The 17,568-nt window shown below is 40.7% G+C and overlaps 1 protein-coding gene across 1 annotated transcript in view; it reads right to left on the minus strand.

The window, feature by feature from the left end:
• The window catches only part of LOC126248505 (protein purity of essence), a 446,891-nt gene that overhangs the window by 166,770 nt on the left and 262,553 nt on the right, over window positions 1-17,568 (minus strand). The window contains 1 exon segment of the mRNA XM_049949542.1: window positions 15,689-15,922. Coding sequence (XP_049805499.1) covers window positions 15,689-15,922 — 234 coding nt within the window.

Consider the following 17,568-nt stretch of genomic DNA (forward strand, 5'->3'; position numbering starts at 1 on the left):
GGACTAGCTCTGCTGCTTGTATACCGAAAGGAAAATCATTTTCTGTAGCAGTTATTGTGTACACTCATTTTTCCCATTAAGATGTAATCATTTATACTGGAAGCAAACTTGCATGTCACAAAAATATCAAATACTGCTGCAAGAACCATGGGAAAATTTATTAGCCTATCATAAGACTATTCTTTTAAAGTAAATAATACACTTGTTTTCATATATTATCCCCTTTTACTTGACACTTTCTCCAATGAGTATATTCTATCCCTGAAGTGGAATTCTGGAATGTCTGCATAAGACATATCTGTGGTTGTAATAACTTCAGAAGTGAAGGAGGAGTGAAGGAAACCACTCACTGAAAAGCACAAAGTAATCCTTTTTTGTACTAGACTAGAAACACACATGCCTATGCTCCTAACTGGCACTGGCTGGATGCACAGTACCACAGCTACATTTTGGCGGGTGGACTATGTTCTTGTGAGGTTTGTGTCAGGTGGGTAGAAGGGGAGAGATGCGGAACACGGGAAGAGTGGTAGGGGCTGTGCGACTAGTGGCTCTGAGGGAGGCAGCTGCTCTGTCAGATACAAATGTGGTAGGGAGGGGTAGCAGGTGCACAGAACATGCATGTGATGCACAGTTGTCAGAGCCAATGTGGAGTGGCACACGCTGAAGCTGATGTGCGGACATGAATTCAGAAGGAGTGACAGGATGGAGAAAGGGGTGGGTGTGGAAACAGTGGGATACCGGAGGTGAAGGCCTGGATGATTACAGGAGTGAAGGCTGTGTTACAAGGGTAACTTCCATCTGCCTAGTTCAGAGAAACTGGTGGTAGAGGAAAAGATTCACAAGGCCTGCGTTGTGTAGCAGACATTGATATTGTGCCTTTTATGCACAGCTGCATGGCTGCATGTTGTGACACCAGGTGTGCAACTTTGTTCTTGGCAACAGTTTGGTGGTGGAGTTTCATCCTGGTGGACAGCTGGTTAGTAGTCATATCAGTATAAAAAGATGTTCAGTGTTGGCAGCAAAGTTGGTATATGATATGACTCAGTATCTGATGGGGTAGGATAAGCCTGTGATGGGACTGGAGTATGAAGTGCTGGGTTGGTGAATTGGGCAGATCTTGCACCTTTGTCTTCCACAGGAATACAACCCTTATGGCAAGGAGATGGGAGTGAGGGTGGAATAGGTATGGACTAGGACGTTGCGTAGGTTGGGTGGGCAATGGAACAGCATTTTAGGAGGCTTGGGAAGAGTCTTAGATAGGATGTTCCATTTCAGGGCATGATGAGAGATAATCAAAGGCTTGATGAATGGTAAGGTTAAGCTATTTCTGTCCATGTTGATACTGGGTGTCAAGGGGGAAACAACACTTTTGTAACCTCACCCCAATGACACCCTGCATACCCACTTTCTACATGCTTCCCAAAATCCATAAATCCAACAGTCCTGGAACCCCCACTGTAGTGGGATAGTGTGCTCCCACTGAACAACTTTCCACTCTTGTCGACCAACACCTCCAAACTAGTTCCCCAAATCCTAGCAACACATATCAAAGACACTAACCACTTCCTTCACTCACTCTCCACCATCCCCACCCCTTTATCTCCTGGATCCCCATTTGTCACTGTTGATGCCACCTCACTATATACCAAACTCCCTCATGCCCATGGGCTTGCCACTAATGAACACTTACTCTCCCAATGACCTTCAGACTCCAAACCTGCAATCTCATTCTATATACGTCTTATCAACTACACACTTACATACAACTACTTTTCCTCTGAAGGGAAGATATTTAAACAAATCCTCTGCACAGCCCTGGGCACTTACATGGCACCCTCCTTTGTAAACCTCTTTCTGGGCCATCTGGAGGGAACTTTTGAAGCCTCCCAAAACTCCAAACCCCTAGTCTGTTTCATGTTTCTTGATGATATCTTCATGATCTGGACTCTGTACCAAGACATCCTATCCTTATTTCTTCAAAAACCCTACACTTTCTCTCCCATATGCTTCACCGGGTAGACTCAACATGCCACCTTCCTGAATGTTGACCTCACCTCTCAGATGTCAACGACCACACCAAGGTGGACACATTGGTTCTCATTGGATTACCAAAGTTAAGCACTGTCAGGTGTGGCCGGGACTTGCATGCATGACTGACTGTGTACACCATCCACTGTCGACAATTTTCCCTTTGCCTCTATGGCATAGGGGACCATAAGGGTGGTGGAGTGAAGACCCTGAACTCCAGTCTTTGCACCAATGCACCTGATTAAATTCCAAATGTCTCCACATTATCTTGTGGAATGAGAGCACGTGACACGGTTGTCATGTACTACCGTTCACCCTCTCCCTTCTCTCATCACCTCAAAACACACACACACACACACACACACACACACACACACACACACACACAATAGCAGTCATCAACAATAATACACATAGCTCTCGTACTTCACGAAGGAAAGGTACCTGCGGGCATAGAGGATGGGAAAAACCTTTCTAATGTGGCGTTTGAACCTGTTCTGGGAAGTCTCCCAACTATTCATGCCATACAACTTCACTTTACTTACCCTTGTGATGGCTCCATCCACACATCTGTCCACATTAAACTCACCAACCACCTACAATCCGTGCATTTTGACAGCTGCCATCCCTTCCACTCCAAAACATCCCTCCCACACAGCCTGGCCACCCTTGGGCGATGTATCTGCAGTAATAAGAACTCCCTTGCCCACGATGCTGAAGGCCAAGGCCACGTGGAGCCCTTCACAGGCACACACTACATCCCCCCCCCCCCCCCCCCTGGACAACAAAGAAATTTCCTGTGTGTCATACCATCACACACCACCAATCATCACACAATGGAAAAAGAAAGCATGAAGGAGCACCCTTTTCCCCCTTGTCGCCCAATACCAACCTGGACTGGAGCAACTGAACTGTATCCTTCGGCAGGATTTTGATTATCCCTCACCATGCCCTGAAATGAGGGACATCCTACCCAAGCATCCTATAAAGCGATGTCTCCCAGCTCACCCAACCTTCACAACATCCTAGTCCATCTCTATGCCATTCCTACTATAAACATCTTGCCACAGGGATCATATCCCTGTGGAAGAAATGCCCAACTCACCCACACACCACTCCCCACAGAAGCCCAGTCACAGGTTCGTTTATCCTACCCCATCAGAAGCTGGGCCACCTGTGAAAGCACCCATATAATATACCAACTCTGCTGCAAATACTCCACAGCTTTTTATGACGGTATGACTGCCAACTAGTCAAATTGTTGCCAAGAGCAAAACTGACCACCCAGTGGAACAGCTGAGCACAAGATTCTCAATTTTAATGGCTGCTTCACAACCCGAACCATCTGGATCTTTCCAGATTCTCTTAACTATGCAGATGGGAGTTATCCTTGCAACACATCCTCACTCCTGTAATTGTCCTGACCTCAATCTCCAGTAACCCACTGCCCTCAAAGACTCCACCCAACACAACCAAGAGCTTCCCCCTCCTCTGCCTGCCATCCCCTTTCAATTCACATCCCCAAGTTATCCCATCATGCACCACTCTGACAACTGTGCATCATATGGCTAGCCCATGCGCCTGCCATCCCTCCCTTCCACATTCCTAGGCGGCAAACTGGCTGGCTCCCTCAAAGTTCCTAGCCACCCACTCCCTACCCCTCTCTCTGCAATTCTCCTCCCTCCCCCCCCCACCCTATACCCAACCAACCCAAACCCCCACCCCAACCTAGACCACCTGCTGAAATGCAGTTCTGGTATTGTGTGTCCAGCAAGAGCCATATTGGAGCATAGGCACGAGAGTGTTTTTCTGTTTGTATTTGTATGTGACTCTAGACACATCAATGTTTCTGCTTTTCTGTGAGTAGTCTCTTTTACATTCTACTGTCTGCCTGCTTAGCTGAATGGTAACATGTTTGTCTAGCACACAGTGGGCCCAGATTTGATTCCCAGTAGGATTGAAGATTTTCTCTGCTCATGGACTGGGCGTTGTGTTGTCATCTTCATCCTTTCATCACCACCACCACCAATGTTCAAGTCACCCAATATGGCGTCACCTGACAAAGACTTGCAACCCGGTGGCTGAACTTCCATGGATGGGGCCTACCTGGCCAACAGTGCCATACGATCAATTCATTTTTTACATTCTACCACAACTTTCATACAATATAGCTGTAATAACCTCTTTACTGTACTCAACTTTTTTTCTTATCCACAAATTTCTTTGTGTGTGAAACAAGTGTATTCTTGCAAATATCAAATGTGGCAGTCAAAGTGACTGTTCGAACAATTTAACTTCAAATCTTTCTTTTTCCAGTGCCACAACATACTTTAGGCAGACATATGAAGAAAGGCCACACTTTATTTTGTGATTCAGTCTGCTTCCACTGTAATTTTTAACCTGGTTGACACAATGGGCTTGTACAGTATTTGCAAGTTATTTTTTTTCCCCTTTGTGATGTAATCAATAAGAAGAATCACTTTTCCATGGCAGAAAAGACTCACCATAACCTTTTTGATAGATGAAATCAATTTCACATTTCATTCCTGGTGTGAACTTGTGAACATGACTCATGCACAACAACAAATCTGCACACAAAATCAATTGGCTTCTTTTTAAATTGGTTTTAGCACTGTTGACTTTTTTTCCAAAATTTGTGTAAGTAAAGCTATTCTACAGATTAAGTTGCCATTTAAATTATAGGGCAACACAAGATACTGGTAAGCAAACCATAACTGGTAACAGACCCGTTTAATTCCACCCAGTCTTTTCAAAAGGTTTTTGAGAACGTGTCCTATGATAAAACACTGACAGATTAGTTGAAGCACAACTTGTAAACTGCTTCTCGGTGTGACTTTTGTCAAGAATTCTCCACAGATAATACAGTTCAAGACCTCACAAGACCTGGCAAGCTAAACAACAAAAAAATATCCCATTGGTGTATTATATGATCTTGCCAAAGCCTTTGTGTGGATTAAAAAATTCTATTTGGGAAACTACAGCACTATATGGCATTAATGGAATTCCTTTTGTACAGAGAAAAGTCTCACCAGAACAGAAAGCAGATAACCACACTAACATGTCACAGGAATGAAACTATCCTCAAAAACAGGGAACATAAAATATGGGGTCCCAAAAAGATCAGTACTGGTACTACTTGTTTTTAACGTATATTAATGATGATCTAATCTTCACAGTAAACAGTCAAAGTCTTCATCTCACGAAGACTCATAGTTTATGATTTCAAACAAGTAATAATGACTTGCTCCTATCAGACAGGCATTAAAAGTTATAATTAAATGAAACCCTTGAGACCCAGGTGGAAAACAAGTTAAAATGGAATCCATGCATGTTTTTCCCTTAAAGGTATACCTCATTGTGTTGAGATACAGACACAAGTGTTGATTTCTTTTGCATATTTTCACTCCTTGTCATCTTATGACATTATCCTTTGAGGCACCTCACCTAAGGTAAATAAAGTATCCATTCAGCAGAAGCAAGCAGTAAGAATACTGTGTTAAGTACACTTCTTGCAGAGGCCGTTTTAATGATCTCTGAATTCCCACACTCCCTTTCCTAGATGTTTATTCCTTAATGGTCTTTACTGCAGACAATACAGTCTGTTTCAATTAAGCCACGACCCATACAATCAGAAAACACAAAAATAATTTTCATTTACTCTTTGACCCTTGTCAAGGGTTCAGAGTGAAGTTACGTACTCTGGAGCAAAGGTACTGAACAAGCTCCCAACCAACATAAAGCAAGATATACGAAAATTAAAAACATACCTCACTAGCCACTCTTTTTAGAAATTATCTGAGTAGCTACATTTGTGGATTGAAAAGTTCTGTTACCTACACAGAAAACAGCAGTATGCTATGAACAGGACACTATTTACAGTTATAGGTCACTTATTTATCCTGAAATACCAGTGTAGCTGATAGTAAATTAAGTAGATAAAAAGCAGCTATGTATTGCAAAAGCAGCAGCCCTTTTTCTTTTTTCCCTTCTTCTTCTTCTTCTTCTTCTTCTTCTTCTTCTTCAAAGTAGCAGCTTTCTTTCTAATTTGAATTTACTGGCATAGTGACAAATAGCATTAAGTGGAATAGTGATGGTTTGAAGTTAACAGTGTACTGATTAAGTTTCGATGATTCATTTGCCTTTTGTTAATGTATACCTTGATCATTCTACATCCCTGAATGCTCTCCTACTTGATGGCATCAACAGAACAGAAAGAATATTGTGCCAGACCAAGCAATTTTCCCCTTGCTCTAGTGTTATTTAACTTTAGTAGTAGCATTTCTTAAGTTAATGTGTGGGTGCCATTTTTCAGTTGACAAAATTTGTGAATTACAGATAGATTTACTAAGAACATTACTAATGTACATCACTAAAATACACTGCCCATCAAAAGAAAGTGATGCACCCAGAACAGACAAGGAAATGAAACAGAATTTTGCAGAGTGAGAGGGTATGCGACGTTATTTCAGTGATTACAAAATTGAGTCAAATTTACCAAGAACTTGGCAGTTTAAGACCACTTACTGGTAGAACACTGTGATCCATCTGGTCTGGATACATACACTGATTCGGTTGTGAAGGGAATCAGTCGGGACATCCTCTCCCGAGGCAAGCTGGTTCCCAACTATTATGACTGGCCCTTGATATCCTGGTTACTGGCACTGGGATGGAGTAAACATCCAAGTTGGTCCAATGCATGTTCTATCACCTACATCTACAATCTGCAAACCATTGTGAGGTGCATGGCAGCTGGTACATCCCATTGCATCAGTTATTAGGGTTTTCCTTCCTAGTCCATTCTCGTATGGAGTGCGGAAAGAATGACTGACTGAATCCCTCTGTGCATGCAGTAATTACTCTGATCTTATCCTCAGGATCCCCATGTGAACAATATGTAGGGGGTTGAAATACATTCCTAGAATCATCATTTAAAGTCAGTTCTTCAAGTTTTGTTAATAGATTTTCTTGGGATAGTTTATGGGTATCTTCAAGAGTCTTCCACAGTTCAGTTCTTCAGTAGTTCTCTGACACTCTCCTAAGGATCAAACAAACCTGTGACCATTTGTGTGCTCTTCTCTGTAGACATTCAATATCCCCTGTTAGTACTATCTGGAGTAGGTCCCACACACTTGAACGATATTCTACAACCGATCGAACAAGTGATTTGTAAGCAGTCTCCTTTGTAGATTGATTGCACTTCCCCCTTATTATGCCATAAACTTAAGTCTACCACCTGCTATACCCACAACTGAAGCTATGTGATCATTCCATTTCACATCCCTAACAAGTGTTACACTCACATATTTGTATGAGATGGCCGATTCCAACGCTGACTCATAGATATTATGGTCATAGGATACTACGTTTTTTCATTTTGTGAAGTGCATAATTTTACGTTTCTGAACATTTACATCAAGTTGCCAAACTCTGCACTACTTTGAAATCTTGTAAAAACCTGACTGAACACTTGTACAGCTTCTCTCAGATAGTAATTGATTATAGATAACTGCATCATCTGCAAAAAGCTTGATTTTACTATTACAGGGTGTATATGCAGACAAGGAAAAAATTCCCGGATTTCCCAGTTAAAAACACACTTTCTCCTGGGCGAATATACAGTTTTTCCGTGTTAAGTGGCAGTATACTTTTCCTAGAAACTGTAAAACTTTTCAATCCTTTGAATGGTAGTGGTTTTATACACCGGCGTAGAATTTCTAAGCCATTTAGGAAATGAAACACAGAAAAAAGGCCATGTACACTGCATATTTTCGTATTACGAATGTATAAATCCGAATTCCACCAAACACCACATGTTACTTTCCAAAGCATTGAATTCGAGATTGTGATGCGCTTTTGTAAGCCAGTCATAACTCATGTCACGTGATCTCGCCAGCCGATACAGCGGATATTCAGAGCTTAGGACACGTGATGTAGTCAGCTAATAGCATTATCACTGTTAAGTGGCGCATACACACAAATAGGAAAAGTTAATGGTGTACATTACCGTATATACTCAAATAATCTGCGCCCTCGAATAATCCGCGCACCCCAATTTTGAGGAAGAGGGAAAAAAATTTTTTTTGCTTTAATTTGTTTTATTTACAAAACGAAATTGTTCCAACATTATGATGTGTTCAAAAGTATGTATAATACTACTAGTTTGAAGCAACGCTGCTGTACAGGTCGATACATCGTTAAAACACAACCGATTCAGCGGCGTTCAGCTTCTGCGAAGAAGAGCTTCTGTAAAGTTTGGAAGGTAGGAGACGAGATACTGGCAGAAGTAAAGCTGTGAGTACCGGGCGTGAGTCGTGCTTCGGTAGCTCAGATGGTAGAGCACTTGCCCGCGAAAGGCAAATGTCCCGAGTTCGAGTCTCGGTCGGGCACACAGTTTTAATCTGCCAGGAAGTTTCATATCAGCGCACACTCCGCTGCAGAGTGAAAATCTCATTCTGGACCACTGACACTAATACTTTTTTCATTCCTCTTTTCAAGGCAATGAGAATTAAAACTGGGGCAATTCTCCTGGATTTTTCTTTGTAAAGGATCATTTGGAATTGGAGTTAATCTTTTCAAGCTTTTGCTTTGCTGCCCTCAACTCCAGTTCCTGTTTTAATCACTAGGAACTGGACAGTAACTTTGGACCACTAAGAGCCTCTACATACAACCAGAATTTCTCTGGGTTCTGTGAAAGATCACTTGACAATATTCTGCTATGGTAGATATTGAAGGCACCATGCATTGCTCTCTTGACAGTCAAATGCATTTCAGTCAGCATCTGTACCTATAGCCCTACACTTTGTTTTACACCTATTATGCAGTAATCTCTCTTTCTTTAGAAGTTTCTCTACGGTAACTATATACCACAGGGGTTCCCTCCCATTATGAACTGTTCTACTGGGTACATATCTATTCAGGGCACGATCAACTATTCTTTCAAACTTGAGCCATAGATCCTCTGCATGCTCCTGCCCTATGCTTAAAGTTTCAAGTTCCTCATTGAAATATGCCACTACTGATTTTTTATCTAGTTTATTGAATATGTATATCTTTAAGCTTGTTTTAGTTGTCCTTTGTACTATGGTAATCATTGTTGCCACAACCTTGTTATAGTCACTGATACCAGTCTCGATGTGGACATCGTCAAAGAGGTCAGGTCTACTTGTTGCCATTATCTTCAATATATTTCCATCATGAGTGGGATTCCTAACCATCTGTTCCAGTTAGTTTTCGGAGAAGGCATTCAGTAAAGTTTAACAGCATGTCTTATCATGCCCACCACTAAAAAACTGTAATTTTCTCCAGTTAATTGTTGGATGATTAAACTCTCCAATCGATGATTATAGTATGACTGGGGAACTTACGTACAAAGTGACCTGAGGTTATCTCTTAAGTTTTTGGTTACATCAGGAGATGAGTCTGGCAGGTGATAGAAGGATCCAATCATCATTTTATGCCCACCTGAGATACTGGGTCTTGTGCAACAACCTCACATGCAGCTTGAATTTCAGCCTCGGTGGATTTGAGTTTCTTGTCTACTGCAACAAATAACCACCCCCATCTCTCAAATGCCCGTCCTTAAAATACACACCTAAATTTTCCCACAAATACCTCTGCTATCAATTTCAGGTTTCAATCAGCTTTCTGTACCTAGTGTTATGTGAGCTTCACTGCTTTTCATGTGTGATTTAAACTCAGGCACTTTATTGCAAATCCTTATGCAGTTTACCATTAGATTTTATTACTCTCACTTGTGGGAGGCAGTTCTTTCCATCTTACACTGATACTTCTGGGTTTCCTACACCTAACATTGTCTGAATTGGATGGGCAGTTGCCTAATCTAAAAAACCCTTGTGTGGACCCCACACACAGTCAGCTATCTCAGTAGCAGGCTCTGATGGGTAGTGCACACATGACCCATTTAGGGAACCCTACAGTTCTCAACCCTATGGAACAAGTCGGGGAAGTCACCACCTAGCTTGTCACAGAACTTTCGCAGTATCTCGCTGAGTCCTTCCACTTGACTCAGAACCAAAGGGCCACAATCAGTTCTGAGGACAATGGTGCAAATTGTGAGCTTCCTTGAAACTTCTTGTACAAGGCTGGTCTTTTCAACCTTCTCTGCCATTCACTGGAATGACCCAAGACTGACCTCCGAGCCAAATGACGGGCGTAAGTTGTTCCAATGTGCACCACAATCTGGAGTTGGTTGCACCCTGTTGCCTCGATGGCTGCTGGAATAGCCTCTTCAGTATGCTGAATGATGGCCCCAAGCACACATACTGAGTGCAAATGGTGTCCTTTCCTGTCCCTTGCTGCCATTTACCTAAGGGGTACCATCATTTGCCATACATCTGAACTGCCAACGATTAATAGAGCCCTACCCTTTTGCGTTTGCCTTCTGAAACCAGACAAAACAGGTTTCCCCAAAACAGGTGAAGTGAGTCCCGCTAGCTCAGCTTCAGTTTCAGTGAAAGGCAGCACCTCAAACTTGTTGGTTAATTGAAGTAAATACACAAAATGAGATTTCTTTTAAGGCAACACAAAAACCTGTGGTAAAAACTACTTATCACCTAAAACGTTTTGAGGTTAATTGTAGTTGTTAGTTAACTCGAAAACAATGTTAATTTATGATAAATACAGGTAATATATAGGGCTACTCCTCTTTAAGGGAACTTGATGCAACACAATACACAGCTAGAAAATCTGTTACAGTAACTAAATCACAGAAGCTGCTTAGCTACCAATTGCTCATAGATTATGGAAGGGATAATGGTAGCTCCCGAAAAGTCTCAAAAATGCATGTTTATTTACACTGATACAATCATTATGCGTATACGTGGTCAAGGGGGGGGGGGGGGGGGAATGAAATTTTCCCCAATTTCCTGGTTAAAAATACACCTTTCTGTGTTAAGTGACAGTATACCTTCCCTTGGAACTGCAAATCTTACCAATCCTTTGAATGGTTAAGGTTTTATACACCGGGTTGGAACTTCCCAGCACTTAAGAAAATGAAACCTGGGAAAAACAAGTACACTGTATATTTTCATATCACAAAAATATAAATCCGAATTCCACCAAACACAGCACATTAGTTTCTGAAGCATTGAAATCGAGATTGCAAAGTGCTTCTGAAAGCCAATCGTAGCTCATGTCGTGTGTTCTCACCAGATGATGACAGCAGATGTTCAGGGCATAGGACACGTGAGGTAATCAGCCAATAGCACCATCATTGTTACATAGTGTGGACATAGAAATAGGAAAAGTTTTTGTTTAAATTAATAAACAAGTGTGGTTACAAGAAAAGGTAAGTTTTCACATGTAATATTCGTCTCTAAGATTAGTAAGCTACCAGAAAAGCTAAGTTTTCATGCATAATATTGGTCTCTCTTTAAGTGTGTTACATTTTAGGATAAATCACACATTTTAAATAATGACATACCGTATTTACTCGAATATACGCCGCACTCGAATCTAAGCCGCACCTGAAAAATGAGACTCGAAATCGAGGAAATAAAATTTCCCGAATCTAAGCCGCACCTGAAATTTGAGACTCGAAATTCAAGGGGAGAGAAGAGGTTTAGGGCGCACCTCCAAATCGAAACAATGTTGGTCCATTGTAATATGAGACACAATTTAGGTCGAATGAATGACGATACAGTTACAGTAGTTTGGTTCGAGTCGTAAGCTTAGCAGTTAAGCTTTACCAGGTAGCCATTGCTATGCGTCAGGTGCTCCGTCCGTATTTATACGGGTAATCTTCCTTTTTCACGTGCTTCGTCTGGTTTGAATCTATTGCTTATTTTGCTTCGATCTGATAAGTGCCGTTTTCTTTGTTATAGGTGTTTACGTCACTCTAAGCTGAAAATACATTACTGTACTGTGTCATGCATTGTTTGTCGCATTCTGATAGTGCGTGTTTACGGACTGTCGCCGCTCGCGGCATGGCTTGCTTTTGTGGACGCTACTGCCGCTAACAAAAAAAGAGAGAGAGAGAGGAATCGTCTCATTAGCGAAACAATGGTAAGAGACTGCTATTTGTTGTTACTTACACTGCTGTTTCTTTGATAATGATCAACAAGAACCAAATAATAGACTGCGTATGATAGGACATGTTCTGAACGAGAGTTTAGCGAAAATTTTTCTCCGTTTGAAAATCTTTGCGGCCGCTTCTTTAGTACATCAAATTCTGCATAGAAATTAGAGTCATCTTAGATTTGAAAATCTAGTCAGTTGCCGTGCTTCATTTCTGACTGTATCACTTAATGCGAATATAAACATGACACGATACATATATTCTTCCGCGTTTGCTGTTGTCTCACTCTAGTTTCGTAGTTTATTAGGCAGGCAAGATTTAAATGAGATAGCAGCAAACACAAAAGAAAACATGGCAAAATGTTTATATTCGTATTATTCTTATGGTGAAGAGAATACTGCATGTGATTCACAATTCATAAAAGTTCCTATTAGCAACCATCTCGTCACAGACAGGAAAAATTTCAGAACATAGAGTTGGCCATATTGACAAACATCCCAAACAGTCTTGCCAGTCGGATTTTCGTAGTACATTGAAATTCTGCTACATTCGAAGATGAACAATATGGAGTTTGTATTTACTTCGTTGGATAATGTATGAAAATGCAGTGGTCGAAACTCGGGGCGGAGAAAAAAAGCTCGTCTTCCACCTTTTTAAAAAAAAATTATTTACTGACGCAGAGGTTTTGGCGCCAGTATTTATCTTTGTGCCTACAAACCATGCCTGTGTAGCGCTACATATATTCGACAGCAGAAGTTCGTTGTGGCGGCACCTACCAACATTTTTCAGAACTCCCGCTTGCTTTGCACTCGATTCTAAGACGCAGGCGGTTTTTTGGATTACAAAAACCGGAAAAAAAGTGTGGCTTAGATTCGAGTAAATACGGTAAACGCCTGGTCCTCTGGGCTTGAAATTCTTTAAGTGGCTGGTCCTCAAAGTGTTAACTTTAAATGAGGGTCAAACAATCTGTGAATGTTCATCGCATATTCTCACGTGTAACATAATTCACCTTGCATAAAAGGAAATTTACTTTTGAAGTAATGCTCTTCAAACCACCAGTCTCAATATTCTCCCACAACCTGTTAGAAGAGCATTAAGGGACCTTACAATAGGTCATAAAAGAAACAGGACATCAGATGATACTCCAAGTGCATCGGAATTTTGTAAACCATACTAAAATATATAATTTCGGTTGAAGTGCACATTCGTATGTCCACATTCACAATGCAGTAGGCCCCAACCTGATATTAAGCTTTTCCATGTGGCTTTCGGGGTGTAAATTTTGTTGTAGTACCTGTTCTTTATTATGGCATAATGCCATACCTGCCAGAAGATGGTTGGTTGATTTGTTTGTTGTTTAAAGGGGCTAAACTACTAAGGTCATCAGTCTCACCAGAAGATGAAAATGTGCACTTGAAATTCAGTGAACAGTTGATGCTAGCCCATAGTGTGGAATGAAACATTTCGTTTCAAGTAAATTGACTGTCTCAGCAGATAATATTAATAAAAGCAGCATTTCTTTACCAAACCAACAAAAAAAAAACTTGATTGTTCTGCAAGGCGATTAATGCTCAACTGCCAAAAACATGGAAGTAAAATAAAATCAGAAAACTGAAACTAATAACATATTGTAGCCTTCCATAATTATGTGAATCTATTTTAATTCAACTGATAACACCCAACCACAGAAATCCATTTTGTTTTCATTTGACGAGAGAGCTGTAAACAAAGAGGAAACAGCAAAATCACTAGACGTAAATATGGGTCACGTGGATACTACCCCTCCCAACACCAACCCAGACTGCTCTGCGCATGCACGAATCTGGTAGCTTCGGCACGCCAGAAAAAATTTTCCGGGTGGTATCTGGCAGCTTGCTGCTCCTGCTGATAAAGCTAACAGCCATGCTTCAAATAGCCAGAAGTAGGAAAACGTACTGCTCATACACGACTCAACTGCGCATGTGCATGAGCCTGCTAGCAACTGTTCAAACAAACCTAATGTAAACAGTTGTGACATCTTGCTCACTGCAAGCAGTTTGTTATGGGTACTGCGTAGTATTCATTGTAATGCCTTTGACAAATTTTGCTGTTGGCAGACACTTGTACGTGCACTGTGTTTTGTTGTTGTAAATGGCACATTTCATTGCAACTTAAATTTACTTCTTTTTCTCTCATTTATATTTCACTGCTGCAGTATTACTCTGCAACAGCAGGATACAATAATATTCTTTGTTGAAGTATCAGTTCTCGCCAGTTAAAATTACAAAAATTTAACTGGAAACTAAAACATTGAAACATTCCCAGGTTTTTCCTGGATTTCCTGGTTGTATACATCCTGAATTAACAATAACAGCCAGAATTTATTGCAGCACTCACAAATGTTCAAAATTTAACAATACAAATGGGTATTGGTACAATCAATGAAAGAAAGACTATGCAGAAACAACATGAACAGTAAAATATGCGAATTTAGAACTTTAAATCGACATACAATCTCGTGAACACGGTTTCACACAAAGGAAAATTCGTAATTTCATTTTTATATATAAATAAATATGTGTATTGCACGGATTTTTCATTTAGCTGATTCTGTGCACACTTCTACACTCACGTGCCAAAGAAGAACAGCAACAGGTATGGGGATCTTGCTGACCACAGGAGTATCTCAACAACATGTAGACATTTATAGACACATGCTGTGCGGACAAATATTGTCTTGTTGAAAACTGCAATTCATTTTTCAACACAGTTTGACGCCATTGGTTCACAGTGTATGTTTCCTGGTCATGGCACTATTCCAAAACAGCTGCGTGTGGTGTTGTGTTGACTGCAGCATACGCATGGGACAGTGATAACCTAGACATGCTGCTCTTACTTTCTGACTAACGGTGCAGGATGACACAGAATTTTGCAAGGAATCCATTACTTGTTCTTAGATTGCAGGTGCAGAAGTGAAGCGGCTACAATGTGCTTAGTGCACTATACAGAGACCCTCCCTTCTGGCACTGAGGCGTGGTTGTCACATTCAAATGCCCCATAAATTTGTGCAGATAAGAACAAGTAATGGATTCCTTGAAACACTCTGTGTCATCCTGCACTGTTAGTCAGAAAGTAGCAGCAGCATGTCTAGGTTATCACCACCCCATGCAAATGCTGCAGTCAACACAACACCACACGCAGCTGTTTTAAAGTAGTACCATGACCAGGAAACATACACTGTGGACCAATGGCCATAATTTGACCAGCCAGCCAAATGGAGACCTACAAAGAGGTCCATTTAAACTCTCAGGTGCTGATAAAACTGTCTCATGTTAGTATGTGGCATCTCTGTCCTCTGAAGTGATCATTCAACATCTAACATGTTCACAAACCTCATATACCCTACCAGGACTGGCAACAACTCCAAACACAAAATGACACTAATGCACTCCAGTGCCTAACCTACCTGTCAGAGACAATTGCAACTCTAAATCATTTATGTACCTGTTACATTGACATCTGACCGTATCTTCTGAGTGCTTCACTTTTTTTTTGCCAGGAAGTGTACTTGAATTTTTCTGAAACAGTCAATCCCAAAAGAGAACAAATATAAGTTAAACATACCTGGTGTGCTACAAACTGGTGGTGTTGCTACAGCACCTCGCTGTCTCTGAACTCTTGGTCTTAAGACTCTAAGTAATGCCTGTTTTGCACTGAAGCTCACTAGCACATCCTCACACAGCAAAAGTTGTAAGTAGAGTGCTGCAGCAGTTGGGAGTGTATTTTCAGGATCAGAAATTGTGAATGCATGAATAATTTCCACAACAGCCTGTACAGTTGCTTCTATCTGTGTTAATCCTGGAAGAAATATGAAAAACAAACAAAAATGTAATTTCAACTACTAATTTGCTCAATGTAAATAAAGGTATCAATTCACAAGATAAGGTAGGGGACACTCTTCATACTGACAAGTTGTAAACAGTAACTGAAGCTGCTCAGAAGAAAATAAAACATTCAAACACTAAACCTAGCATACAACCTATTTGCACATTTTCTTTATCTCTTGGCTTCCTTCAATAGGTACAAGTTCAGAGACGTAGGACATATGACGTACCTGTGCAATCAACTGTACGTCGTATCAATGACAGCTAGGAGAATAGTAAGGATGAATAACTCGAATACAGAAAAAGTAATATACAAGCCACATCTGCAACTCATTCTTGAGTACTATACATACTTTGAGCCTTATTTTGTCAAAATTAATGTCATTGTAATAATTCAATGAATCGTAATGGGGCTAATGGTCAGTGTAAGAATGTTAAATGTTTCTCACTACAGGAGTATATACAGAACACATTCACCTTCTACCCGCAACCACATCAGAATAGAAAACAAATTCATAACATTTCTTATTCCTCCTTCAGTACATTAAAGTTAGTTTTAAATGACATCAATAGTCATGTTCATCAACACAGATAACTTTATCAGTTGCATTATGTGACAAACACTTGATAACGACTTGCTGAAGGAACTGTGTACCATTTTGCTGAAATGAAAACAGACTGCCCTTGATCATACAACTCATTCATGATATTGCCAATTATGTAAAGGAAAAGTACAGCTGGTATCAACTGGATGTTTATTCTGAATGTCACAGCACTTTACTAGGCATATTACTGGAAGTGGCATTGCCTTGATGGACTCTATCCTGAGCACTTGCTAATTAATTCCAATTTAACATGGATTCCAAACCATGGAGCAACTTTCTGTTTGTACACATTCAACATCCTGCCAGAGACAAGTGTCAATTTAAACCTTTGACTGCTGCGGACAAGTTAACTCGTCATGGTCCACTGCTCCCTACATGCCACGGATGTGTTTAAATGCAGCCTCCGGGTTTTCCTTAAGAGCTACTGATGTGTATACATGTCCCGTTACACTCGTGCTCTCACTACTGTGGATGAGATACTTACATATCTTGGTGAATAAAAATGTTTCGAGTATTTATCATACAACATACGAGCTTCTTTACAGGCTATCATTTGCATAAAACGTTGCACACATTTAAGAAATATAACTGCTTGACCTTGATTCCCGATGCACAGGGACAGAATATATAAACCAGTATCTCGAGAACAAAATGAGATAACACTGCGCTCTCACAAAAGGTCTACACAGTGCATTCTTCCTTTGCAAACTCTTTAAAATTTTGTGCAATGCTTTAATTAATTGGATGCAGCACAGTAACGATGCCGAATAATTAAAACAAATTCAGTCCTTCACTGAGCAAAGGTGTCAGACTGTAAAACGTGCAAAAATCAAATTTTTTTGTCCAAACAGCCAGAATGCCATCTCTCAACAAGGGTAGCAGCATTAGGTGAGCAGTAACAGCAACAACAAAGCTGTGCACAGTATAAAATGCAGAGTGTACATCTCTAGCAGTCAAATGGTTCATTAGGAAAAAATTCTAGGACTTGGCATGCAAAGAAAACATGAAATAAATG

Source organism: Schistocerca nitens, chromosome 3 (genome assembly GCF_023898315.1).
Source record: "Schistocerca nitens isolate TAMUIC-IGC-003100 chromosome 3, iqSchNite1.1, whole genome shotgun sequence".
NCBI lineage: Eukaryota > Metazoa > Arthropoda > Insecta > Orthoptera > Acrididae > Schistocerca > Schistocerca nitens.